At 37.7% G+C, this 27,039-nt stretch overlaps 1 protein-coding gene across 4 annotated transcripts; it reads left to right on the forward strand.

The window, feature by feature from the left end:
- Window positions 1-25,282, forward strand: PSEN1 (presenilin 1). Of its 4 annotated transcripts, XM_021533575.2 has the most exons (12): window positions 1-80; window positions 2,565-2,708; window positions 4,409-4,447; window positions 7,323-7,579; window positions 8,907-9,048; window positions 12,655-12,722; window positions 14,327-14,547; window positions 16,339-16,437; window positions 17,692-17,775; window positions 18,604-18,777; window positions 20,714-20,832; window positions 21,138-25,282. In XM_021533575.2, the coding sequence occupies exons 2-12, from the start codon at window positions 2,625-2,627 to the stop codon at window positions 21,291-21,293; spliced, it is 1,443 nt and encodes a 480-aa protein (XP_021389250.1). In that variant the 5' UTR covers window positions 1-80; window positions 2,565-2,624; the 3' UTR covers window positions 21,294-25,282. The 4 variants fall into 4 exon arrangements, with proteins under 4 accessions (XP_021389250.1, XP_021389252.1, XP_077640256.1 ...); XM_021533577.2 differs by lacking the exon at window positions 4,409-4,447; XM_077784130.1 differs by lacking the exon at window positions 1-80 and having other exon boundaries at window positions 2,600-2,708; window positions 4,323-4,447.
- Window positions 25,283-27,039: the final 1,757 nt, after the last annotated feature.

Raw genomic sequence — 27,039 nt, forward strand, 5'->3', positions numbered from 1 at the left:
GGGCCGCGGGCCGGAAGCGAGCGGGGCCGGCTGCGGGCGGCGAGGAGCGGCGGCGGAGCGCGGGCAGCGCTGCCGTGCAGGTCCGTCTGGCGGCGGGGTCGGCGCGGCGCCGCGGGGCGGGCGAGGGCGCCGGGCCCGGCGGGCCGCGCCGGGGGCCGGGCGCGCTGCGCCACCGGGGGCGGGCCGGGCCCGGTGTGTGGGCGAGCGCTGCGGCACACGCCCGCGGGCCGGGGAGGGTCCTGCGCTGCCCGCTGCCCGCAGCGCCGGGCCTGGGCGGCTGCCGTCCCCGAGCGGCGTCGGGCCGGGGCCTGAGCCGCGGCCGCGGAGGCCCCCAGGGGCCGGGACCGCTGCGGCGGGGCTGCCCCGGCCCGAGCACGGCGGTGGCGGGGTGCCCCCCGAGCCGTGGCAGCTGCTGCTTGCTGTCACCTGAAGGAGGAAGCACGGGTGAACCGCGCCGCGTTTGTCTGATCGATACTTGCTTTGCTTTCTCTTCAGCAGCTTGCTTGGCGTGTCGCCTCTGTTTATTAGGCTACATGTAAGCGCATGACAGCGACAGTTGTAACTCCTGTTCTGACCTAGGAAAGCCAAAGGAAGCAAGGAAGAACTTTTTTAGACAGGTTGTTTTAACATTAACAGCTTCGTTAGAAAAAAAAAATGTCTTGGTGTGAGTCCCTTTTCAGGTAAAAAAAGCAAAGTTTTAGTTTGTGTCTGTTTACGCACAGTTCATTTATAAATTTCATTTGTTCAAAGTTATGTTTCAAATAAAAAAATCATTTATTTAGAAATAGAAAATAAAGTTGTTTGGGAAGATGTCCTGAATCCATTTTCAAAAGAAACGGTTTTAACAAACCATAAATTTTGAAGTTTGTCATTCAAACTTTGTACAACTCTTCCACCAGTTACTCCTCCCTGTCTTCTGATTCTCTCTGCTCATCAGTAGCTGAGGTTTTTTTGTTTGGTGGATTTGTGCTGACTTTCTTTACCAGTGTGTAAGTAGGATTTTGTGTTTGGTGTTTCATTTTGGTTTTCTCTATTAATTTAATTAGAATTTTAACATGCTGCTGTGTGAAAAATCTCATTCTGATAGTCCACATCTCGTTGAAAATTTTCAGTTTTTTCCATTGTGGTTGCCCTGTCACTAAGAATTACTACCAGTAGCAGCCTTAAAACAACACTGTTTTCATTCTGTAGCCCAACCAAAGACTTAGAGTAAAATTTTAAAAGTAGGAGCAATGTAATTAATATTCATTTTCATCTAATTTTACCTTTAAATCATATTTTAAATTAGATATGCCTTATTTTTCATGGCAAATCTGGAAGGGAACTATTCTAGTGAATACTATGTTCACTTTCTTTTTCCAAACAGTTTGCATGCTCCCAGTAGACTTGTTAAATTGGTGTGGCTTCCTATTGGATCTTCAATAAGTTAGCTGCCAAAGTCAGTAAGCACTGTGCCCTTGTCTTATTAGGTGCATATTTATTCATAAATAGATGAACAGCTTCTGTTCTGTTTATGAAAATAGGCTTAGCTCTCTCTTTAAGTATGATGCTGTCTTGCAGCACTTGTGTCTTGCTGCTGCCAGAAGTGAGATGCTTTGCTTTGTGATGTCCTCTGTTGTAAGAGTTTTTCAAGATCCCTCAATACATAAGCTGAGTATACTAAGGCAACAGAAAAATATTCTTGTTTTTGTTTCCTGGATTTATTTTCTTCCATTTTAGTAAGTAAGATTACTATAAAGATTTCTGGTGAGTGCTGGAATTCACACAGGGTAGGAGCCACTTGGGATGGACTGGCACTCCACCCTTGAGGTGTATTCATAATATATTTTTTATGTGACCAAGTCTGTGATTTGCCTAGGCCTGCTCATTTTCTCTTAAAATTATGGGGCTCTTTCCCCATTTAGTTAGGTCAGTCAGACTTCTTTCCCCTGTATTGCCATATCCTCATTTGTTATGGAACATACAGTTCACATACGAAAATTTTCTCGTCTGACTTTCTTATGGAGGAACATATAAAGCTGTTACATACATGTAGCATGTAGATGCAGCTGGTACATAAAGGGAACTGAATGCATGTTAGTTGCTGAGGTTCAGCTGACATACTGCTTGTGTAGCACTAGGTCACTCTTGCAACATCACAGCGTTAAGGATATGTCTAGATTTGAAATAGTCAAGTGTAACTCAGTCATCCTTGAAAAGTACTGTTAAATTTATCAGCAGTCCAAAATAGAACAACTTGAAGCAATTGTGGAAGTTGTACTGTGAGCAAGTACACAATGCTTCTCATTTATTGCACAAGAAGGAATGAAGAACTGTATAAATTATTAGTTTGTTGCTGACTGATTTCTGTAGCTGATGGACTAATTTGATAACACTTAGAGGCTCTTATTTTTGCTGGAAAATCCCTTATATGACCTCTTAGTAGACGTGATAGTTTGGTATCATGATTAAATACAGAATTGTTGTCTTTGCTATATGTGAACTCCAGAAACTGTAGTAGGGAGGGGAGGGAAAAGCTGTTCATGTTAAGAACAAAGGCTTTTTACACATCTCTTTCCTTTCAGCATCTCAAGAAGAAAGGTCCATTTTGTCTGGAAATCAGTGATTCCCAGAGGACTGTCCCAATGACAGAGCTGTCTGCGCATTTACCCCAGTTTCAGCATGGGCAGCTTACAGAAAACTTCCCTGATACCCACCTCAGCAACACCGTATGTAACAACAATTTTAGTACCTGGTAGCAGTTAAATGGGGATGAATAGTTTGTTTGGATTCATTTTATCTTTCTGAACTGTTGTAGTGATAAGCAGTGCCAAAAGAAATATGCTGCAAAATATATGATGTTCTAAATTCATTTTATGTACAAATAAGACCTTCCCAGTTTAAAGTTGGTTGTTGGAGTGACCAAACCATCAAGGGCTAAAAGAAAGGGTCAAACACTCTGGTATCAAACACTGACATTTACTGTATTTAGTGTGCTCTTGGTCTGCTTGGCTGTGGTCTGCTTGGTTCACAGGTTTCTGAGTCAGAGTTAATTTTAGTCTAGGTAGAGCTTGAAGTCTGGGTTTTGTTACTGCTATTGCTGGAGAACTGTTCCTATGCAGGAAGAACAGCTCTGTCTTGTCTTACTTGTGAATAATTTTAAAGGTGCTATCTTGGTTATTGAGGTTTTGGGTGAGGAGGAACTCAAAACACGAAGTCTTATATGATTCTGAATGCATACTTGTTGCTAAAACTATACCATTGTACCCTATGTATTTTGGAAAAATCAGGTTTAGATGCTCTACTTGGGTGTGGTGCTCAGGCTCTTAGACTTGTCACACTGTTCTTTGTTCCTGCAATAGCTCTTGAATATCATGTTTCCTTGTGGCAAGGAAATGCTTTTGTGAGGCTAGGCCACTTGTGGACATGTCTATAGCAGTAATTCAAGAGAATGTTCCAATTCCTGCTTGAAGTCTTCTGTACAATCAGCAGTTTAAATAGAATTTTGAAATATCCTCAGATAAATACCATGCCGTATCAATAAAAATATAAAACATTTGAAAAATTAAAACAGAAAAGTGAGAACTTTCCTACTGCATCCTTTATCCTTTTACTTCAGAGGGAATTAAAAATGTTTCTTTTCCTCTTGAACAGTTGAGAGATTGACTAGTACTGAACATTTCTGCCAGATTAAAAAAGGAGACCTCAGTAATAACCTGTGGGCTCACTGTCCTTGCAGATAACTTGGTGGTGCTCCTTACCAGCAAAGGGTTCTTTCTGTGTTCTTCTCACTGACTGTACTGATGAATAACTGCTACTTGTGCTTTTTCTTTCCATGTTTAAGTAACTGCTGTTTTGATACTAAGTTATAATGATGGTTCTCCTCTTTCTACATCTACTTTGTTTCTGTACACACCTACAAAAGTCCTTCCCTGCTCAAGTATACTAGCTTCTCTGGCTAGCAAGTCAGCATGTGAAATCACTAAGTACTATAATTTGCCATCTATTCTTCTAGTCACACACTAAGAGTTCAATCCAGTCTTCAATATCTGCCACTGCATAATGACCTTTTAACATCAGTGGTGTGTGTGAGAACTGATGAAGTCCATGCCCACTGTCAGGCATGGTGGTCTGCTCCTGAAGGATAAATCTGGATTTAATAGCTAAAAACTTCTTATCAAATATGTTATATTTTTACCTCTTGGTCCAGGGGCATTGGTCTGGGTTTGCTATTAACTATTTTTGTGATAGGGAAAGAAACCCCTATCATTTGCTTTTGATATTGTTTATTCGCCTGAAAGCGCGTAGTTCGTAACTTACATTTGCTTACGGTGTTACAACAGGTGTTACTGACTTTTTAGCTTCAGAGTTTTCACTTTTAACTATGTCTGAGGAAAGTGAAGAATCTGTTCCTTTGCTTCCACTTCAGCAAGAGTCCATGGCCTCTGCTCTGTTTAATACTGATCAGGTAGGCTATAAGTGCACTTTGTTCTTTTAAGCAGTGGGGCACGCGCATATCACTTTTAGCTACACTTTAGTAGCCTGAAAGGACAACTTATTTCCCAGCCTTAAGTGCAAATGAGAGAATAACTTGTGTAACTCTCGATGCTGATCTGGTTTTCATACACTGTGTTTTAGTATGTAAAGGCCTTTTTTGATTTCATCTTTGTTCCTAACTAGTGAAGGGAGTAAAATGATACATATTGGTCCAATTTCTTCCGGTTTTCTCTGTGTTTGATATAACAGGTTTTCGTAGTGGTGTGCTTAAGTTTATCAACTTTTCCTTTGGATGTTTTTGTGTTTTCTCTGTGAAGCTGTAGATTTTTAACTTATTTCAATATATTTCTGTTCCAGAGATGGGGTAAGTGCCCCCTCATGCAAGACTGTTATTAAAGCAGAGAAAAAGCAACACATTTGGCAAGTGTGCAGAAACCTAAGTACTTGGTCTGCTCTGCTTGTGCAGAGTTCCAAGGCTCTGTTCATCTCCAGTGTGTTGTTACTTATGATCATCTTAGGCAGTTTATTTAGATGGTTAAGTTTATTGTTGTCTTGGTGTAGACTGAAAAATGGATTATTTTACTATCAAAGAGAAAAATGTTACATTTCTGCTATAATCTGTACAGAAATAGGTTTAGTTGTAGCCAGCATTTCAGATTAATTAAACATGATCTCTTTATTTGCATTCTCCCTTATTCCCATTTATATCTGACTTTCAATAATTGTTTGTGAGGACTTTATGCAAAATGCCAAGTGATTTATAATAAATTTTTCAGTAAGAAATAATTTTGATCCCAGCATCTTTTTCAGTACATATTTGAAATTAATGATACTAAATTCAAACTAAGGTTAAAACCATTACTCTAAAAATCTAGGTGTATCTTAGTTTTAATTGTTTAATTTAAATAATTTTAATTTAAATAATTCGTTTGGGTGTTTTTCTCCTCTTACATTCCACTTCCTTATTGAAAAATGAAACTGATTTTCTTAGAGGACAGATCTCGAAACCTTGCTGAGCTTGATCCGGAGGATACCACAAAAAAAAAGGAAGAAACAGGCAGAGCATTTGGTGCATTATTATCACTTTGTAGTGCTTTATAAAAGCAACTTTTTCATGAGTTGGGGAAGTTGTAAAGCTTCAACCAGGGTTTTAGCAGTGTCACTATTTACAGTTCAAAGTCCAGGGACTTGTGCTCCTTAATCACTTAAGTGTTTTTAAAAGCCCCACTAGAAGTTTCTGAGTGTGTACTTACCATCTTCTCTTTTCTGAGGATGGGGCTGGGAAAATTCTGTAGAGAGAATCTCTAATATTATTATTGATTTATCAGAGAACTGCAGTAAATTAGTAAGATACGAATCAGTAGTTTTGTTTGGAAATGCTACTGAGATCAGGTAATTAGACTTTAACATTGCACATTTAAGGAAAAAAACTACCTGAGAGGAATACTTAAGGAAAAAATTATTAGGTTATTTTCAGGGCCCTGTCTTATGTCCAGACCAATTTTAAGAAAACTGAATGATATTTTAAAGGTATTGCAAAAGGTATAATCTTTCAGTTTATTGTACACTTTAATCTAATGCTGCTTTAGTGCCCTTAGTCAAACAGAACTGTTCTGCAGGAAGTAATTCAGAAGAAACGAGATTAATTTTGTAAGGAATCAAAAATATTTTTATCTCCTATATTAAACCTCTTGAATTTGAACAGTACAGCACTGATTTTTCAAATGGTAATGCACTAAAAAAATGAGTGGTCTATATCAACTGTCACATTTTAGTGCTTGTTTAGAGTGTCTGGTAATCATTTAATTTCTTTGTAGTCTAGAAAAAATAAAGCATAGATTACTCTCCTGTTGTGCTCTCTGTATGTGCACACAATGTATAAAAGGTGAATGTCCCCTGGTCATGGTTCTTCTTGAAGAGGGTGCAAATTATTTGTGACATCAGGAGCCTGGAGTGCAGGCCTGATCATTTCCTAATAGCTGATGTTCCCTGTTTGTGCTTTTGCTTCCGTTGGAAGTTCACCACTGTCTTGGTGTTTCAATTGATGTTTCATGTGTTACACTCTTCCTGTTTCAGTATTAGGAAGGACAGGAAGCTCTTTTATACTTGTGATAAGAGTGGTGAAATTTCTTCAGTATCAGTGAAAGGATGTGGCAGTAGTTTCCTTGGGAAAGAAGAAAATCTGCATGCTTAAACTTTCCGTGCTGAAACCTTGGGATCAAGTAGCAGTCTAAAGACTGAGAATAACCTGAGTTTGATCACCATTTCTGTGTCATTCTTATGAAAAACATGAGAACACCATACCTCATAAAAATTTTTAATATATATTTTACTATATATTCTATTCATTTTAATATATATTCTACTCAGTATACTCTATTGGGGTTAACACAGTAAAGGAAGGAAACATTTTCTTGGGATTTTCATAGAGAGGGAATTCTAAATGTCTGTTTGGCATTATTCTTAAGGGTCGATACCGCTCATTCTTGTCAAGTTACAGGCATTCTACTGTCATGCATCCTTTTACCAGCTGTAGTTTGAACCAGGGGAAAAAGATGGCTTTATTAATCTTTTGAAATTCTGTTTAAAGGAAGGCTCTTGGATGCAACCAGCTTACTTTTGACTGTTGGTGTTTTTAATGTAAATGTTTCTAACATGGCCCTGTGCTCCCATTCTTTTAATAACTGTGATGCAATTAATTACTACTGTTTAAATCCCTGCTGTAGCAAGTGTTCTTGGCAGTAAATATTATCTTACATATTTTCTCCTCAGTGTCATCTTTAGCTTAACGTACAAGCACGTGATTGTGGAGAGTCACTGAGGAAACTGGTTTTTATGTGTTGCAGAATGACAACAGTGAAAGACGTCGCCATGATAATAGTGAGCGCAGAAGAAATGACAATGCTGAGTCTGAGACTAATGGGCAGCCACAAAACAACATTCAGCAGGTGGTGGAGCAAGATGAAGAAGAAGATGAAGAGCTAACACTGAAATATGGGGCAAAACATGTGATTATGCTGTTTGTGCCTGTCACGCTTTGCATGGTGGTTGTTGTTGCAACTATCAAGTCTGTCAGCTTTTATACACGCAAGGATGGACAGCTGTATGTATCAGTACTTTCCCCTATCTTTTTAATGGACTTAGATAATTTTCTTCAAACTCCCAATTTTTTTGGAGTCTGATTCAAGCAGCGAACTTCCTCTTGCCTCCATTTTCCCCTTCTCCATTCCAAAGATAGTTTTGTTTTATTCCTTCCAGAAACAAGACTCTTCTCTTTGTGGTACTGTTGTCATTTGTTGTTTGGTGACCAGTGGGGATAATCTCTTGGTTGTTACTGCTTGATTCAAAACCTCATCCTCATTTTAATACTTTATCATGCTGTGTGGTATTTATAAAATAAACTTCATCTTGAGCCAAAGCCATTTCCCTTGTGCTATGCTAGAATACAAGAGTTTTGGAAAGGAGCAAAACGACTAGTGTAAATGAAGTAACAAATACACCATGTTCTGGTTTGCCCATGCTGTTTGATAAAGAAATTCAAATGCAAGGGGAATATAGCTTCAAGTGGTTCACTTCTGGTGAAGTTATGGAAACGTTCCTGGCAGATGTTTCTGTAGAAATTTTTGGGATTTTGATAAAATATTAATGTTGCCAAAAAAACCCTAAATTCCTATGAAAGCTGATTTGAGAGAAAGGGGCAAAGGAAGAATACTGAGCCTGTCAGAAACTGCAGCAAGTCATAGAATCACAGAATGATAAAGGGTTGGAATAGACCTTAAAGATCAGTCTAAATGTTCCACTGTGAAAACATGTAGACAGAATGATTCAAAGTGTTTGGCTTTGAAATGTTTGTATAATATAAGCGTGTCATAAAATGTTTCAATGAAACACAAAGTTCTTAATTTTAGATCTTTGTTGATTGAAGATTTTCTTTTGTTTTATGATAAGTGTTTTCTGTCTGTCTCTCCTTCCCACCCCACAATGAAGCAGTTGCCCCAGGAGATTGTATTTCTTTACGAAAGAGTGAGTTGAGCCCATACATTGTGTTGTTGAAATCATAGGAGAGCCTCTTTCATCATGAATCCATAGGTGAAATTCCAGCTGCACTGGGCAGCACATGAGTGGTACCTTGGGAGAGTCGTAGTGACACGCAGCATCAGAGTAGCCATATCAAATTCTGGGCAGCTGTGGGCTTTATCTGCTTTACAAAGCAGAAAACTGTAGTGATCTAAGAATGCAGGAAAGGCAGGTCTTCTAAGGAATTCAAGTTTGCCTAATATGATACTATGCCACCTTTCAAGTTTTGCCTTAGTAGAAAGTAGATGTGCTTTTACAGCTCTGACTTGAAAGATTACTGAAGTTTTGTTTGATACTGGCCTCACATACCAGAATCATTCAGTGTTATTTCAGTTGACTTTTTGTTTTTGTAGCATCTACACTCCTTTCACAGAAGACACGGAGACAGTAGGACAGAGAGCCCTGAATTCTATTCTTAATGCAGCCATCATGATCAGCGTTATCATTGTCATGACCATCCTCCTGGTTGTGCTTTACAAATACAGGTGCTACAAGGTAAGCAGTTATGCTAGTTTTATCTATTAGTACAGATTATTTAGAGACTGGAACAAAATGAAGGATTATCAAGCATGAGTGAGTGAAAGTAGCAGAAAGTAGCAGAACTACTGATTTAATTCACTGTTTCAATTTTGTTGCTTCTGTTCATTTGGCACAAAGCAGGGCAAAGGCCCAGTGCTATCACTGCCATCTGTTCTGTCAGAAATAGGGTGACATTGCTTCTATTCTTTTGAAATTTTCATGCACTCAAATCTTTCTGTAGTCAAGATATACAAAGGACAGACTTGGTCCTATTCTGTGGGCCCCCTCTCTCCCTGTCTGTCCCCAATAGAGATGTCTCCCATCAGTGTGTGTGGCTCTACCCACCAGGCAGTATTCGTATGGCAAACAGAGACTCTATGTAAGGCTCTTTGTGAAAGGCTTCAATCTTGTAATGATGTCACCTAGGCAAGTCCAGACTTAGCATAATTAATTGCAGTGCCACTTACATGGGAGGAGCTGTCCATGAAAATTCCTGTTTTGTTTTGGTCTTAATGATCCATTTGATAAGGCTTAACCTAATAAAACTTCACAGTATACAGTCAAGACCTTGAATCAGTTGTAAAACACATTGTGGATTCAAAGTCTTGCTTAATTTAATTTTGTTTTCCAGAGGGAGCAGTGGTTTTGGTCTTTATGTCTGTGGGTGAAACCCCTTTACAAATTATCTGTAGAATGATAGGGGAAATGATTTTTGCCTGATTCTGTATACATTGTGGAATACTAATTTTTGATACGTGGACCTTCACTTTTATCATAGTGTGGTGTTACATCTGAACTGACAAAGTGTTCTTGTTAAACTGACAATTCTCTTCTTTCTAATGAAGTCAAATACTGTGCTTCTACTAAGTTCCTTAGTAGCCACTTGGTTCTCCTCAGATGCTGAAGGCAACAGCTAGTTTTTACTAAGCTTTTCAAATTTCTGGTTTCCGTCTTAACCTTTTAAAGCACAGCACATTTTCTGTACCAAAAAAATATTGTTTTACTAAAATTTACAATTATTACATACCATAAATTTCCTGTGGTTATGTTTTATGCTAATTATACTAAATTATTAACTTATTTTTAAATTTCCTGTCAGAGTATTTCTATGCTGCTATATCAGAATGCATAGAAATACAGAAATGTAGTTACCTGCAATTGAGTTCTATTTTACATGTAGTTCTATCTGTAGATTGTAGTCCAGATTATGGGGAATGGAATTTATAATGAAAGAACATTAGGTCTTCATCTGGTACTGATAATTTGCTTATCCTCACAAGATTTTAATCTGAAAACTCTTTTGAAGAAAGAAAATATTGCTTCAGCTTCACTATTGTTAGTTTCCTGTGTTTGTCTTGTGATATGTTAAGCATGATCCTGATTCTAGCTCCTCAATCTAACCAGAAACAGCGTCTTTGAAGGGGATTGTATTTGATTAGCTCTTTCTTTTTAATTTATTATTCTTTGCATTCTTCATTGTTTCACTCTGCTTAAATAAAATCTGACCGCTGTAGCTCATTTTAATTCTCTGCATCCTGCAGCCCATCCTTAATTTTTATTCAAACTGTAGCAGGTAAAGCTAAATTTGTACCAGCAATCAATTAGCATCAAAGCTGTTGTTAAATGACAAATGAAAGTTCTTTAATGAGAAGGCAAAAAAGCTGTTGTGGTACCCTGCTAGGAAAACAGCGAGCAAAACTTAGAAGTGCTCTGGAAAAGTCACTTGTAAGAAAAGAGACCAGTGATCTGGAAAATGCTATAGTAAATGAGATATATACTGAGTATAAAGCAGATATCTCTGTGTAAAATACCAACTTGGGTCATCTCTTGAAACTACCTCCTCTAGTTCTGTTGACAATAGTTATGCAAGGTGTGTTTAGAAGTTTGCTGGACTATGGCCCTGGTGTTTGACACTGTCAGCATTCACTACTTTTCTAGGATGAAACATTACTATTCACTTTATTTTCTAATGTGATAGGAGTTTAAGAGCTTATATTACAAATACAAAAACTACAGGTAGAAGTCACTAAAGAGCTTTCTTTGCAGTTTTCTTAAAGTAGTTTCAACTGATTTTACAGAGGAATAAAATAATTCTTTTTAGGTCCCTGCTTAGTAGCTTTACAAGTTGTTGGAAAATTTGATTCTGTTTGAATCAATATATACTGATATTCACCTTTGAAAGGTTCTTTCTCCCACTTGCTGTGAGTGGTGAAAGTTTGAAATGCTGAGACAGATACTTTGGCAGATTTCCTGCAGCATCTTTACAGGCACCATGCTTATTGCATGAGAGAATTTCTCAGGTCTTTTTGAGAAGATACTAGCAAAAGCCAGTCTGTTAGACTAGGAGGTTAAATGACAGGCTTTATTAGGTTGAAAGTTAAATTTGAACCTCTTTTGAGAAGCAGTGTGAAAGAAGAGAGTGCCTGTTTCAAAAATGGCCAAAAATTTTTAAAATGCATCATTAGACTCAATGTGCTAAAGTACTAGCTGTAATGGCTGGATTCTTAATTTGTCAGAAAGTCATGGTTGCATCACGTAAGTGTGATTCCTTTAGTCTTTGTGCATATGCACTTTACTTTTAAATTAATTTTTGCTAAATATTTTAAGAACATAAGTTGTGTTCTACTACACATCTTACACATCTTTAAGAAGAGGACAGAGATAACATGTTTTTTTAACTGCTTCTGAATACTTTAATCTGGTGTATATATATAGCAAATTTAGCCAGTTAATTTTCCACTGATTGTGTCTGTGGAAAGCAGGATTCCTTATGTAGTTTTGATTTATAGATCATTGCTTCTGACAGGTTGTCTACTTGTAATACTGGGTCAGGTTTTATAAAAGAGATGTTGTGCTGGGACTTTGACAAATATATGTTCATTCTCAGTTAAGAGATGTTAAGACATTACTGGAGTTAAAGAGGTCTTCAGTCGTGTTTTATTTCACTTTGCACAATAAATACCAGAAAAGTGCACTTCCGTCAGTGCAAAGTCTTAGTTCCTTTCATTTCCGGGTTTTAATCTTTGAGTGCCCCTGCTGAGTACAGCACTGAACTGTTCTTTATTGAATTGTATCAAATTTACAAAATTACAGGTTGTCTGTAGATAACTGATAGAGAATATTGAAATCTTTATATAGTCATTCATCAATGACATTTCAACAAATAAGTACTGAGGGTTTTTCTGGGTTCTAGCATTTAATTCTATAACTGCATTCTGAAAATTATTTTAAATCAGAGCAGCACAGAAGTGAATAATGTTTTCCATCTGTGTTCATGCTGGATGATTCTGCTATGTTATAATGCCACTGGTATCAAAATGGTCTAAAAATAGGCAAACAGTAGTTTTCAATCGAGCTGAAGAACTACTGAAAGTTCACAAAGCACTTAAAATTCATAAGTGTAAAGTGAAATGCACCAGTGTGCATAAGCTAAACATGAATGTAGCACCAACCAAAGTGGGAGCTACATTAAATCATTTTCTTGCTTTAAACAAAAGGAAAAATAACCTTAAAAGCCTTTTAATACATGCTAAATTTAAAATAACAAATTTAAAAACATCGTATTGATATCTTCTTCCCCAGGTGATCCATGGTTGGCTTATCATTTCTTCTCTTTTGCTGCTTTTCTTTTTCTCATTCATCTACCTGGGGTAAGTGAACTAAATTATTAATATGCTGTTTTTCATGTATCACTTTATGTGTCTATTTATTTTAGAACTAGGCCTTGAATCTTAAGGGGAATGATGGTGAGCAAGCTATTGCAATAAAATTTTTCATTTTGTATAGGCTGATAGAGTGCACATAAAAGAAAGACTGATTCATAGGTTTGTAATGCATCTGATTAGGTACAGAAGCTGTCCATCACATGCATCACCAGAATAAACACATCTTGCTTATCAGAGTAAGTATATCTTGGGAGGAGCTTTTTCTGCTGATATGTCTTCTGATAACTTAATTTTTCATTGACATATGACTCAAGTGCACTTGTTTACATCATGGCTTTTATTGTTAGCTGTATATGCAAAGGCTGTTTGCATGGAAGTGGTAGAGTAAGCTGAAAAAAACTACTATCTCACCAAAATATATTCAGTGCTTTTCTTCTCAAATTTTGAAGCATGCTCTAGTCCAGACATCAAGAAAATCCAGCCAAAATACTCAGTATTGTCTAAAATGAGCAGCCTCCTCAGGGTTTGTAACTAGAGTTATGTAATGAAATTATTATATGCTATATATAGGTTTTTATGCCACTTGATGACAAGCACTTCTCTCTGAAGAAGCTTATTTAATTTGGTCTTTGGAAGGTGAATGTGGGCTTCCCTTCAGTCACTGATTTTTGCTAAAAGTGATCTGTGATGCCTTTTGTGGTCAGTAGTTTCTCTAACCCTAACAATGGCTTTTCAAAGACAAGGCAATTCCTTCATCTGTCCCTCCTGCCTTACAGCAGTATTGGCTTCCTTTTGCCAGAGATTCAGAGAGTGAGGGAGCTTGTAGACCAATTATGCATGAAGACCGTAAGGGTCATCCTGTTAACACTGTACATCTCAAGGGTCAGCTGACAGCTGCAGAGAACAAGTTTCCTGGAGGAAAGTATTATGCAAATTATAGGGTTCTTAGTGGCTTGGTGAGTTGATAGCAGCAGATTCTGCAAAATGCCTTCACAGCCATTTCTTCCCTGAGTCAGCAGAAATCACCTGTCAGTGGCATTTGTCGATTTTGGTTTTACTTATTGAGGTTCTTAATTAGTTTATAGTATTTTATATGATAGGGACATGGTTCATCCAAAAGTAAAGCTTTTTACTTCAGTGTTTATGGGGAATAATAGAATAAACATGTATCTTTAAAGTTATCAAATCATTCCACAGGCAGCATGTTAGTAGAGAGAGATCTTTGTGTGCATTTAAAGACCCATTATAACCTCACAAGTCTCATTATTCTGATTTTTAAAAGTTATGAGTGTAATCAAAACTACTGATTTTGCAGTAATATCTTTTCCTGTCAGCTTCTGCTTTTATTGAGAAAGAAACAAAACCTTAACGAAAATTTTTGAAAAAGCAAAAGAGTTGGTGAGAAGCAAATACTGGCAAAATTAATTCTATTGTGAAGAATAGTTGAGAACTAATTGGAGAAAGAATTTTACGTTCATGCCACTACATTGAATATGAAAAATTTTAAAAAGGTATTCTGAAGTCTGTATCTGTAATTTGTTTCCATTGTTTCAAGCAAATGCCATCTATATTGTTTTCCTTTTTTTTAGTGAGGTTTTTAAGACATATAATGTTGCCATGGACTACATTACGGTGGCACTCATGATCTGGAACTTTGGTGTTGTGGGAATGATTTGTATCCATTGGAAGGGTCCTCTTCGGCTCCAGCAGGCATATCTCATTATGATAAGTGCTCTCATGGCCTTGGTGTTCATTAAGTACCTTCCTGAATGGACTGCATGGCTTATCCTGGCCGTCATTTCAGTGTATGGTAAGTTCGGGAGCAAGGCACAGTAGCAGGTCCTGTGGTGGGAATTTCTTTTATTCCCTGACTTTTCCACTTATCTGACTAGACCTTAAAAAAGAAGCGTGTGTGTATCATCCAAAGTACCAGATAAATTGATTACAGACTTCATAAATAAGATAATGGTCCTAAACTGAGATCAGTTCCCTGCAGCTGAAGGCTTTGTATTACTGTATGATCCCATCTTCCTCCTTGTTTGCTGGACTCTCTGGATTCTTTGAGAAGGAGAGCTGAAGTAATTCAAGAGAGGAGGAGATGAGAGAGACACATTTTGATCCTTTTTATGGAGGTGGAGAACTTTCAGCTTCTCATTTTCCCCAGGAATCTTTGGAATCCCTTGTACATTCAGAATTTAGGAGCTTGTTGTTTCTGTACAGTCCCATGCAAATAAGGATTTGCCTAACCTATGAATCGTTCAAATTTGTGGACATAGAAACAGCAACTTGATCCATGCCTGATAATATAGTGAGAAAGAAGGAAGGATTAAGAAGGATGTGGTTGTGAGATCTGCTTAATTGGCTTTTTTTTTTCCCTTTTATTCATTGTAGTTGTCAAATGCTGCTTTTTTTCAGAATGATGGCTGAGAGAAACCTAGATGTAGTTTTTCCATAAAGCTTTAGGGGGCACTGAGCACTTGGTAAGAAGATCACTGTATCCTAAATACCCATTTAATTTCCAGGCAAGACTAAAATTCAGTTACTTAGACATAATTAAAACATTACAGCCAAGTGAAGATGTGCTCTTAATTTGAATTTTTTTGGAAGTGTGTAAGTGTGCTAAATGTGTGCTCTCAGCATCACTGATCATGATAAAGATTGAGAATCTGTCCAGATGTAAGTGCAGGGGTTGATAAGATTTGATTAGCTCTGATACATCAGTGTACTCCTTAAGTGTCCTCTTTCTGCAGGGAGAGGAAAATTATCCCTTGTGTATATGCTCATGAATCACAAAGCACATTAAGAAAAATTTCCCATCCCCCAGCCCCATTTCCACCCTTCATACAACTGGAAAAAATCTGATTGCTCCAAGCATTCAGCCTTTATTCAGTGATAGCAAATTGAAATTACTCAAGATCGAGTTCCAAGACCATGATGTAGTTATTTTGAGTACAGGGGATGTAAGTTTTTAAAGCCTGCAACTCCATTTTTTTACTTGAGTGGGACCAGCAGTGGTGCCGGGGCAGTTGGCTCAGGTGTAGAAGCCCTGTTCTGAGCAGCACACAGCTCCTGACAAGTCAGCTGTTCCTTTCAGTGTCAAATTGAGTTTCAAATTAATTTAAAGACATATTGTGAGTGGACAAGTGCAAAAGGCAGTAGCCATGTTAGAGCTCTCTATCCCAATATGCCTGTTTCACAGCAATTAAGTAAGCCTCACCTATTGTCTTAAAATTTCTTTTAGTAAACTTAGATTACAAAAAGATTTCCTAGTAGAAGGCAAGCTTGGGTATTTCCAGGATGGTAATTGAAGAGTAGCTTTCTTTAATTATTCACAGATCAACATATAGGCATGGTATATTTGCATAATATCTTAAGTGAGAAATATAATGTTTTAGAATTTGTATGCATATTACAGTAATATGTAAAATAGGTTGCTTAACTGAGAATATTAAAAAGCATTGCTGTAGGATACTTGTGGCCAATGGCTGTCTGAAATCTTTATTCAGGGTGCATTTTCTCACATCAAATCTCTCCAAGTGTTATAGAAAAGAAACGTAACTATGTCTGCAGGGATGTAAGATCTGTTTGCTTTTCCATTCAGATTTGATTGCTGTCCTGTGTCCTAAAGGTCCTCTTCGTATGTTAGTTGAAACAGCTCAAGAGAGAAATGAAACTCTGTTTCCAGCACTTATTTACTCCTGTAAGTACATTTTGTTAAATTCTTTAAGCTTGCAATCACTCATCTGAGCAATCTTTCTCATTTTTCTGGGTTTTAATAAGATGCTTTTCAGTTGAATTCTTGATCTGTTCACTTGGGCCATAGTTTTTGTTTCACTGTTGACTGAAAAATGTGGAACGTCATCTGACTGAAACATTTCAAGATAAGAACCAGCATGTTTTGTTCCTAAATACAAACAGGAAGAATGGTAACAGACCTTGTTTTGGATAAAGTACTATGTCCCTAGGCTGTGAATTAAGCCTGTTCAAAGGGAGCAATTGTTTCCAGAAAATATTTACCAGCTTTTGGTCCTTAAATAACCTGTGTCTTATACTAAGAAATGTGAGAAATTACTAGAAAGAGGTTTGTTTGTGTGACTGTTTTCTCAGTGGCTTGTCCTTTTCAGTAAATTGTTTTTCCCTGCAGCTGTGAAAAATAACCTATTGAATTAAAGCTGCTGTTGTGACCTGTGTGTCAATTAGTACATGATTCCATTGTTTCTGAAGTTCCATGTTGCTACTTGTAGTCACGTGGATAACAGTGAAAGAGGCTAATCATAAGTCATTTTGCTACTGGTCCTCTAGACAGGCCTGTATATGGAAGCAGGAAGTGTGCTGCAGACTGACCACTTCAGGGACAAGCTTACAGTGGAGAAAGGGGAGGATTTTATCTGTCACACTTGCACAGCTTCAGTAAAATGTGGCCTGTTACTCTGCTTTGTGTGAGAAGAGGTTAACACTGAGAGCTTGAATTAAAATATACCTTGTATATGTAACATTTGATTACCTCCAGATTGGAGGATTTTTTGTGATGGTGAAGGCAGAGAACAATTAACTTTGATGTAGATACTGCCTTTGAATTGACATAACTCTGTAACAGTGTTTAAGGACCTTTTTACTTGCAGATTTAAGAACTGATTAACAAAAAAAATGAAGTTGATTTTCAGAATGAGCCTTATATGTAGAAGTAATTTGTCTGGCAGCAACTGTTGCCATTTTTTTTCAAAATCTAGTAGAAATAGTATTTTATTCACCAGTTTTTGTAAATGTGTTGTTGGTGGTGCTGTGTTCGAGATATTATTGTGCTTTAATGAGAGTAAAATTGCCTGTTGGAAAAGATAGCTGTATCCAAAAAAACCATGAAAAATGAGAAATAATGGATTGATGCTAACACTATCTCAGAATTTCATACATCTGAAGATACAATTAGCTGTTGTGGTTTGGATTTCTTTGATAGCAACAATGATATGGCTTGTGAACATGGCTGAGGAAGATCCAGAAGCCCAACGGAAGTCAAAAAATTCCGCTTTTGATAAACAAGGTGAGCTTTGCTTTGACAAACTTTTGTCACTGTATTGGAATACATGTCTTGGAATACTTGTCTTTTAGTTTTTTAAGAGTCCTGGGTGCTGTAGAAGAGTGAAAACATGGAGACTAATTAAGAATGATAGATCTGTAAAGACTTGAAAAATTGTTTACTTACTGTGCAGTTAATGTTCTTGTATTCATTTTTCTGGGATCTGGGATGCTGGTGTTGAAATGACTCAATATAAAACTATTAACTGAGCTCAACTGCTTGTCAGACTGGGATGATACATTATAATACCAATTAATTTATATTTGTGTTAGACACAAATATGCCTAGCCCTTTTGGCTATGCAGATGGTGTTTAAAACATGGAGTTTATTTATATGTGTTACTGAAGCAGAGTGCAGTTTCTGAACTTAACATTCTTGAAGGCATCCATGTATATGTAACTTTCAGTAAAGTTTTCTGTTTTACTGGGAAATTAAGCTGTCAATGTCAACTAAAGAAGCTAATTAAATATTGGATGATAGTTTATTCCTTGAAGTGTGATCTTTGTTAGGTCACCACAGAACTTCCACTTTCATGTGGATGTATTCCTGAATACTAGGACTTGAGTGCAACACATAGGTGCTGTGATTGGAGAGTGTACTTTTGACTCCTGAATGTTTAAATAAATATTAAAATCCTAAGATGATGTCTTGTGATTGTGTGTGCCAGTGTTAGATGCTAAGTATTATGAAATACTTTCTATCTTGATCTTCTTGGTCTTATATGTGGAGAGACTTTCATGTTTTAGAAGGCATATTTTTGGAGGAGTCTTAAATGCCTTTCTTCCTTTGAGCTCCGGCAAGCCGGACCCAGAATGAAGATGCTGAAGCAGATGATGGTGGCTTTAGTCAGGAATGGCAACAACAAAGGGACAACAGAATAGGACCCATTGAATCAACACCTGAGTCACGTGCTGCGGTTCAGGCTCTACCCAGTAACTCTCAAACAAGTGAAGACCCTGAAGAACGTGAGTGTGGACTACTGTCTGAAAAGCTTACTAATTCTGAAGTTAGTCAGGCATCCTGAGTGCACAGATGTAGGATTCTGTGAGGTATTAGCAAGCTGAAGAGATGCACTTGCTCGTGATGAATACTGATATGCCTCATAGGAATAAAGGTGTTGCTTTTTGATAGCATTTCATTTTGTTGCAGGGGTGAGTAATATTGGCCAAATTGCTCTTTAGTTTGATACACAGACTCAAAACCTTTGTTGCACAAGCTGTTTTCAGACCATTACATGGTCAGTTGCATTAGCCTTTGTCTTTTTCATGCAGTGTTCTGCTGTGTATCACCTCTTTTGGATTTTAGGCCCTGTAAATGAAGTCATTTACAGGTTTTTTATTCTGTTAAATTAAACTGCTGCAATTCACTTGGTAGGAAGCAATGTTTAAAATCTGATTGGAGACTGAAATTAATGCAGAATGCCATGGGCTTGCTTAGTTTTCTCCAGTGTCTTGCTAAGGTGAAATATCTTTGAAAAGTGTACGATACCAGTACTCAGATACCTGTTTTAACAGACTCATGATTTCCAGTTGGAGTTCAAGCTGCTATTAGAAATGCAAAGCTCTAAATAAATTAGGGTGTGCCTGTCATGTGATACTGCCATATTTTAGCAGGTGCAGCTGCTTCTTCTGAAGATCAGGTGCTCCTCTGTTTAAAAATACAGAGACTTCTACTTTAATAACAGTCTTAAAATTTACTTACTAAAAAAAGTCCAAATTCTGCATGCTGCAAATCCTTTTTCATTTCCAGGGCTTAAAAAAATAACATTAAGATGCAAAAATTTTAGCAAAGCAGTTATTTCAATTAAATTTTTAACTAAAACTCTTGTCTGGCCAACTTTCTCCTTCCTGTATTCCTGCAGTGAGTAGTAATGATGCAGTCAGACTTGTCAGCCAGCATTAGTTTACTATAAGTGTGGAGCATCCAAGGTCTATCTCAGCAGTTTAAGGGTGTTTTAGTGCTTAAGAGCTTTTCAGTAATGCACTATTCTAGGCATTTTATTGGAGGCCTGTTGAAAGAGAGTAGGGTTGCCTTTTTTCTTTTATGCTTTCTCTCCTTTTTTTTTCTTTTTCCTTTCCCCTCTCCCCCAGCCTTCATAATTAATCAGAATCCACCTATGTTTTGATGTTCTTAGTTCCTCTTGGAACTCCAAAACAAATGTTGGACTGGACTGTAGTGAGGTGGAAAAGTAATCAGTAGGCCAAATGAAAACAGCTGGTCACCTGATACTGGCCTTTCTTAATTAACATTTTGGACTAAAAGCTCAGAATGTGAACTAGCATTCAGGAAATTTTACAGTGCTTGCAGAAATAATTGAGTATTGTGCTTCCAAAGTTGTTACTTAAGTGGTAATTGCTATATAAAATAATAATAATGGACTAAGTAAATTGAATTTTTGCCTCTGTGATATGCTCTGTACTTACACACAAGTGCTTTTAAGAACTACCTGCATAAGAATTCTCTAGGAAAATTGGAAAGCAGTGGAATATTTTGCAGCTTATAGGTTTCTAACTGGCAAATAATATATCTTGTGCAAGGGATTTATTTTCCCCCCTCTCAGCCAGAGGCTGAATATGACAAGATAAACAAAAGTGGATACCCTCCACAAATAAAATTACAGATATCTGAGTTTGTATATACTGCACTTATATGTTCAGGAAAATAGGAGTATAGGGAAATTCTAATTAAAGGGTGAATTAATTGAGTAGTGTAGTGTTTCTAAGCCACTTTGTTTCACAGGAGTTTATCACTTGATTCAGGAGTGGTACTAATTTTGAAAATAAAATGTTATTTTAGCAAGTCTTGTTAATAGTTAATGTAAATGTATATTATTCCTCAATAATTACTGACATGTAATATTAGTAGACAGATACTTAATGCTGCCATACATTCACTTTGCAGGAGGAGTAAAGCTTGGCTTAGGAGACTTCATTTTCTACAGTGTCCTCGTTGGCAAAGCCTCTGCAACAGCAAGTGGTGACTGGAATACAACTTTAGCATGTTTTGTAGCCATATTAATTGTGAGTATAATGTAAAATTATAGTAGGGATAGTTTCTAATGTTCATCAAGGACAAAGTTGTAACTGCTGCATTTTGTCTTTGATCTTGCTTATTGGGTGACCAGACTGAAAACTGGTGAGGACTTTAGGTGTGATTTTCATTGGCTGTACATCTGTCACTAAAGCCTTTAGTTTAGGAAGACATGAAACATAACCTGTAGCATTAATATTTATATATATTTTTTTTTAATATATCTTTTTTTGCTTATCAGAGTTCCCTAATTTCTCCCTATGTATTTGTGTTTTGTTTTTTTTCTTATCCTCAGGGTTTGTGCCTTACACTTCTGCTTCTTGCCATCTTTAAGAAGGCCTTACCAGCTCTTCCAATCTCCATAACCTTTGGGCTAGTTTTTTACTTTGCTACAGATAACTTGGTGCAACCATTTATGGACCAGCTAGCATTCCATCAATTTTATATCTAGCAGACATAATGCTGAAATGGATATCTGTAGCAAATCTGGAAGGAGGAAAAATGGGTTTCCCTCAGTTCTCAAGCAAGACAGAAGTTAAATTCTCAAGATTCCAAGGCAGAATCATTGCAACTTCTTCTAATGGTGGTTTTTGGTTTGTGTTTTTTCCTGGGACAACTGCTGCAGTGGGCACCATATGAATTTTTCTTTGTGAAAGTGGCTTCTTCCTCACAGCCAGTCTAAGCCAGGTGCTGTTATGTCAGAGGTCATCTGATATACATATCTCTGGTAAGGACCACCTGTGTGAAAATTGCTAACGCTTCCACCAGCAATGCGATCTCTTACCACAGGCTGAATGTTTGCACAGCACTAAGGGTGCTCGGGACTTCCTTGATGTTAACAGAGGAAGCTGACAAATCACATGGAACTTGTCCCTGTAACCACTTGAAGAGAGAGAGCCCAATCTGGACTTCTTCAGCAGTGATATTTTGGCAGTGGAATCCCACCTGTGTAATGGGAAAGGACTTTGTAGCAATTCAACAAAGGGAGAAAATACTGTCACTCTAAGAGTGCTCCATGACTTCATAGCCTCTGTGCCTGAGTGTGTTTGGTTTAGTAAATCTAAAACTTTTTTTCTTTTCCCACACTGGAACTAGAGCCTCTTCTCAGTTTTAATATTTTGCATTCTCAAGCATGGAGTGCACCTTCTGTATACCTGCTCTTCTTTCTTTAGCTGCTTGGACTGAATTATTTGGCAGTAGAGGATCATAAGGTCCTAATTTGGATCTTAATTCTAAAAGGTTAATAAACTACATTAAAAAAGCAGTTTGGGGGCTTACTCTTTGTGCTCTTGCAAATCATTTTGCTAGAACACCATTTCAAATCCCATGTTTGAAAATAGTCACTAACAGCACGGACTGCATCACTGATGGATGTTCCTTCTGTTGGCATTCTTATGAAATAAGTAGGCATTTGCAGCAATCCCAGATGGAGTTTAGCTTGCCAGCTCTAGAGATCAAAGTGCTATTAGGAGCTCTTTTATTGCATCACTGAAATTCTTGGTCATCTAAAACGTGGTTTAGAGTTCTCTTGACTCAAGTATTGGTCACTCAGCTGTCTAACACCTCAGGCTGGCAAGGCTTTTTTTTTTGTGCATATCTTTATTGGTGAGGATGCTTAAGTTAGGTGAGAGATTGCTTAATGTCACCAAGGAGCAAAATTCATGAACCTCTCCACTTTAATTACCTTCCTTGCGAGGAACTGGTGATTGGCAAAATGAAGGTTAATTCAATATAACTGAAAAGAAGATAGGAGATTTTTTTTTACTCTTCTTATTAGAAGAGTCTGTTCAAACCTTAAAATTGCTAAACTCTGATTTCTTCTTCATTTGAAAGAGCTCATTTATTAATAATTGCTTGGAAACAAGATGGGTGAGATGAATTTGGTTTTGCCATAAATTCTTACTGTGTACAAGTAATGTTCTTTCTTGGGAGCCATAGGGAGTGGATGGGCATTCTGTTTTACTTGCATCTTGATACTGGAGTTCTTGCAAAGTAGAGAAACTGTCAAAATCCTAACACTAGCTCCTTTTACCTTTTTTTCCTGGGGTTTTGTTTCAGTGCCTATAGATTTATAGGACTGAAACATCAGAGATGCTCACCAACCATTGCCCAAGTAAAGAAAGACTAATGTATAAATTTGCTTTAAAACCAAGAAAGGCTTTCTTTGATTGTCCTCAGTAATACATGTCTTTTCCAGTATGACTTGTTAACTGTAATGTTAGCATTTATATTTTCATAAAATACATTGTCTTGTCTCATCTAAAGTATCATCTCATTTGTGTGCTGATTCATTGTGAATAGCATTAATAAACCAACTATATCAAAATTGCTTACAACGACTTTTCAAATCAAACTAGTTTGTGTTTTCTAGCTTAAATTACTGTTCCATATTTTGTTGCAATTAAGTCTGACTTAAAACAGGTTGGTTGGTGAGGGTTTTAGGGATTTCTGTTGTCATTTTTTGATTGTTTTTTGTATTTGGGGTGGGGTTTAACAAGATTTTGAGTTGTTTTTATACCATTGTAACTTGTTCCTTTCCTGAGCATTACATCTAAAAAAATTCCCTCATCTGTTTTATTTGGCATCCCAGCTATTGCTCTATTGTATAGAACAGGTTTGCTAGGAGTTGGCATTGCTGGCATTTGTGTATCTGAGCTGGCTCTCAGTTATGGGTTGTTACTTAAAAGCATAAGTCATCTCTCTTACTTCTTTTTTGGCTTCACTATTCACCAGGGGAGCATTAGCTCCATTAAGAGTTGCTTTAGAATATGTAGAAATGTACAAAAGCCTTTTCATATACTTGAATGGGTGTTAGATGTGCAACCCAAGGAAGAGCTCAGAACCTTCCAACACTAAACTGCCACTCTTCCACTTCCCAGAGCTGCTTCTGTTATTCTGAAGTGTTAATTTCTGAGCTAGTGTAGAGCTACAGTGGTGGAGACTATAAAATTTGTATTCACAGAAGCTGTTTAAGTTTGTGTTTTAATCTCAAAATAAGTTTAGAAGGGAAATTGCTTTTATAAGGAGCAATATGTTAAAGTATACTGCTTATTACCAGGTCTTAGATACACCTTCAAAAACCAGATGAAATTTTCTAGATTTGCCCTCTCAGGCCAAATATTGGTAGCTTATGTTTCAGATGAAATCTTGCAGCTAAGGATTATCTCAGAACAGAGGTCCAAATAAGGTTCAGTTGCCAATAGGTTTTGTTTGCATTTGGGTTGTTGCTCACAACAACCTTCACAAGTGTGAAGGTTGTGTTACTTTTCTTTGTATTGAAACACCAATCTAATTTGAGGATTCACCTTGGTTAGATTGTTGTAACTGAAGGATTTCTCATAAGAGTCGGCATTTTTGAGAGAGTTTCCATTATTATTAAATTAGTATGTCAATGACAGCGTATTAGGCTGTAGCTCTGAAAGAGTTACGCTGTAACTGGAGTAGATTCATCCCTTCTGTGCTCAGGCAGATTGACTTGTAGCTGTTGTGTGGCTGTTCCAGTGTTCATACTTCAAAATTGGTTATTACATTAGCTTTCTCTCCCCATTCAACTTACATCAATAGGTCTCCTTCTTTGGCTAAGATTCAATTCAATATATAAATGAGAAGACATAGTAGTTTTCCTAAGATCCAGGCACTTCCATTTGTCTCTTTTTTTTTCCCCCTTTCTATGGGGGGATTTAATCCAGGGCAAAGAAAGAGACCCCTGGAAGCTGATTTTACAGCAAAGGCCTAGGGTGCTGTTGTACCTGTGTGTGGCTATTATGGTCACACTCAGATTCAAGTGTCATCTGTTTGAGGTGCATCCTGAAGGTGTAAGAATGCGATAGTGCAACACATTCATGATAGTTCTGGATGGGTAGATGATGACTTCTTTGAGGAAAAAGAATCAAGGGCTGTGTTCCACTAGCTGATCTCAATGTATGAAGCAGACACAGGCTATTTCAGGCATGGGATGCTGATGCTTCTCAGATATACAGATATATATCTGTACCTACAGAGATAAAGATTCATGGACTCCGCACCTGTAGATGACAGCTCTTCTGCCATTAGTGCAGTCAAGGATTAAATATGCAGAAGTAAATTTTGCGTTCATGGTACTGTTCAACAAAACTTATCAAAATGCTTTATTTCAAAAATTACTTCTGACAATACTGTTCAAACAAGTGATTAGACTGTGGAACATGTCTGCGCTGTGATTGAATCTCAGTGGTAACTTGGTCATTGGAAATGTTGACACATGAACTAGAATGGAATTCTTTTACACTCAAAGCATTTGCTGTTTTCTTTTTTATAGACACTGGTTTGTACATAACCTGAATTAAATGTGAATGTTTTTTAAACATCTTTCCGGTTCTTGATAAGATATGGTTTTGATAGATTAATGCAAATTTTCCTGTATTTGTCTAATTATTAAAATAAAAGTTGCATGGATCCTGATTCATCTTGCCTTTACTACACTGTTTTATAGCCATCACTTAAAGCTCTTGGAGAGGCATAAGCACTGTAGTTATTTTTATTCAGCATTTAATGAGTAAGATTCCTTTCTTAAGGCATTTTAAGGCATCTTAAGGCATCATATTTCCTACCAATAGAGCTTCAACTGATTTTTGTAGAGTTACTTTCTTCTAAAAGCTACTTTTTGTGTTCCTTTAAAGAGTCAGTCAAAGCTGTTGCAAAAGCACCCATAAGGTATAATTAAGGCATGAAAAATGAGGTTATACTGAAATATTAGCTTGCACAATGGAGATTACCAGGAAAAATACATAGGATGTTCAGAAAGAAAACACTTAATGAACAATGTTGTGTATTGTTATTTTGAAATTTATTTCTTATCAATATGATTGAAACAGAGCTTTGGGGTTTTTTTAATTGTTTTAGGAAAGTATTTACTGCAAAGTTCAAATTTGTTTGAGTTGACTAACTTCTATTGAAGAGAGTTTGGGTTTTTTGAGGGGTGTTAACCTTTGTCTCTGCACGAAAGACCTAAAGAGAGGTCCATCTTGACAAGTAGAAAGTAAAGTACAGGAGGTAGGAGGCCCATGTGGATGAGTAAGGAGCTCCTAACTGAGCCCAAACAGAAGTGGAGAAGAGGTGGAAGCAGGGGCAGATTACCCAAACGGAGCATAGAGCTGCTTTCTGATCTTGTAGTGATAGCGTTCAGAAAGCAAAGGCCCCTCTACAACTGCATCTGGTTAGAGATGTGAAGGGCAAGAAGAAGGGAGACATTCTACAGTTATGGGAAGGCATTTTACAATTCTATAATGGCAAAAGGGAGACTTGGTAAATGAAGGTGCCTCTCTCCTTCACCCCTGCTAAATGGGGCAGGGTACCTTGTGACAAAGGACATGGAGAAGGCTGTGGTACTTGTTGTGGTACTTTGTTGTGGACTTGTTGTACTCTGCCTTAGTCTTTATTGGTCAGACTTTTAAGAATCCCATGTCACTGAGACCAGAGGGAAAATCTGGAACAAAGTAGAGCTAGGTGGAAGAGGTCAGCTTAGGGAGCTTGCAGGCAAACTGGATGTACTTAAGTGTGTGAAGCCTGACAGGTTGCATCCATGAGTGCCTAGAGAGATGGCTGATGTCATTGCAAGGCCACTCTCAATTGTCTTTAAATGGTCGTGATAGCTGGGAGAGCCTCCTGGAAACTGGAAGAGAGCAAATTTAAGTCCTATCCTCAACAGGAGCCGTAAAGAGTGGGAGAGCTACAGGTCATTCAGCCTTGCCCCAGTCTCTGGGAAGCTGACATGGAAAATCATGCTGGAAAGCACTTCTGAGGACATGAAGGACAAGAGGATGATGGGAGCAACTAGTAGGAATTTATAAAGTGAAAATCATGCTTGACCAACGTTTTTGCTTTCCACAATATCTTGCCCAATAAGGGGAGAGCAGATGATGTTGTTTGCTTGGACTTGTAAAGCTTTTCACACCATTTCCCATAACCTCACCATAGACAAGCAGATGAAGTATAGGTTAGATAAGGGGATAGTGAGACAGGCTGAAAACTGCCCCAGTGCTCAGGCCCAGGGGGTTGTGATCAGCAGCACAGAGTCCAGTTGGAGGCAAATCATTAGTGGTATATTGCAGGGCTCAGTACTGAGGTCAGTTCTGTTCAGTCTATTCATTTATGATTTGAATGATGAAAAGGAGTGTTCCCTCAGCAATTTTGCAGATGACACAAAAATTTGAAGCAGT

This window comes from Lonchura striata, chromosome 6 (assembly GCF_046129695.1).
Source record: "Lonchura striata isolate bLonStr1 chromosome 6, bLonStr1.mat, whole genome shotgun sequence".
Lineage (NCBI taxonomy): Eukaryota > Metazoa > Chordata > Aves > Passeriformes > Estrildidae > Lonchura > Lonchura striata.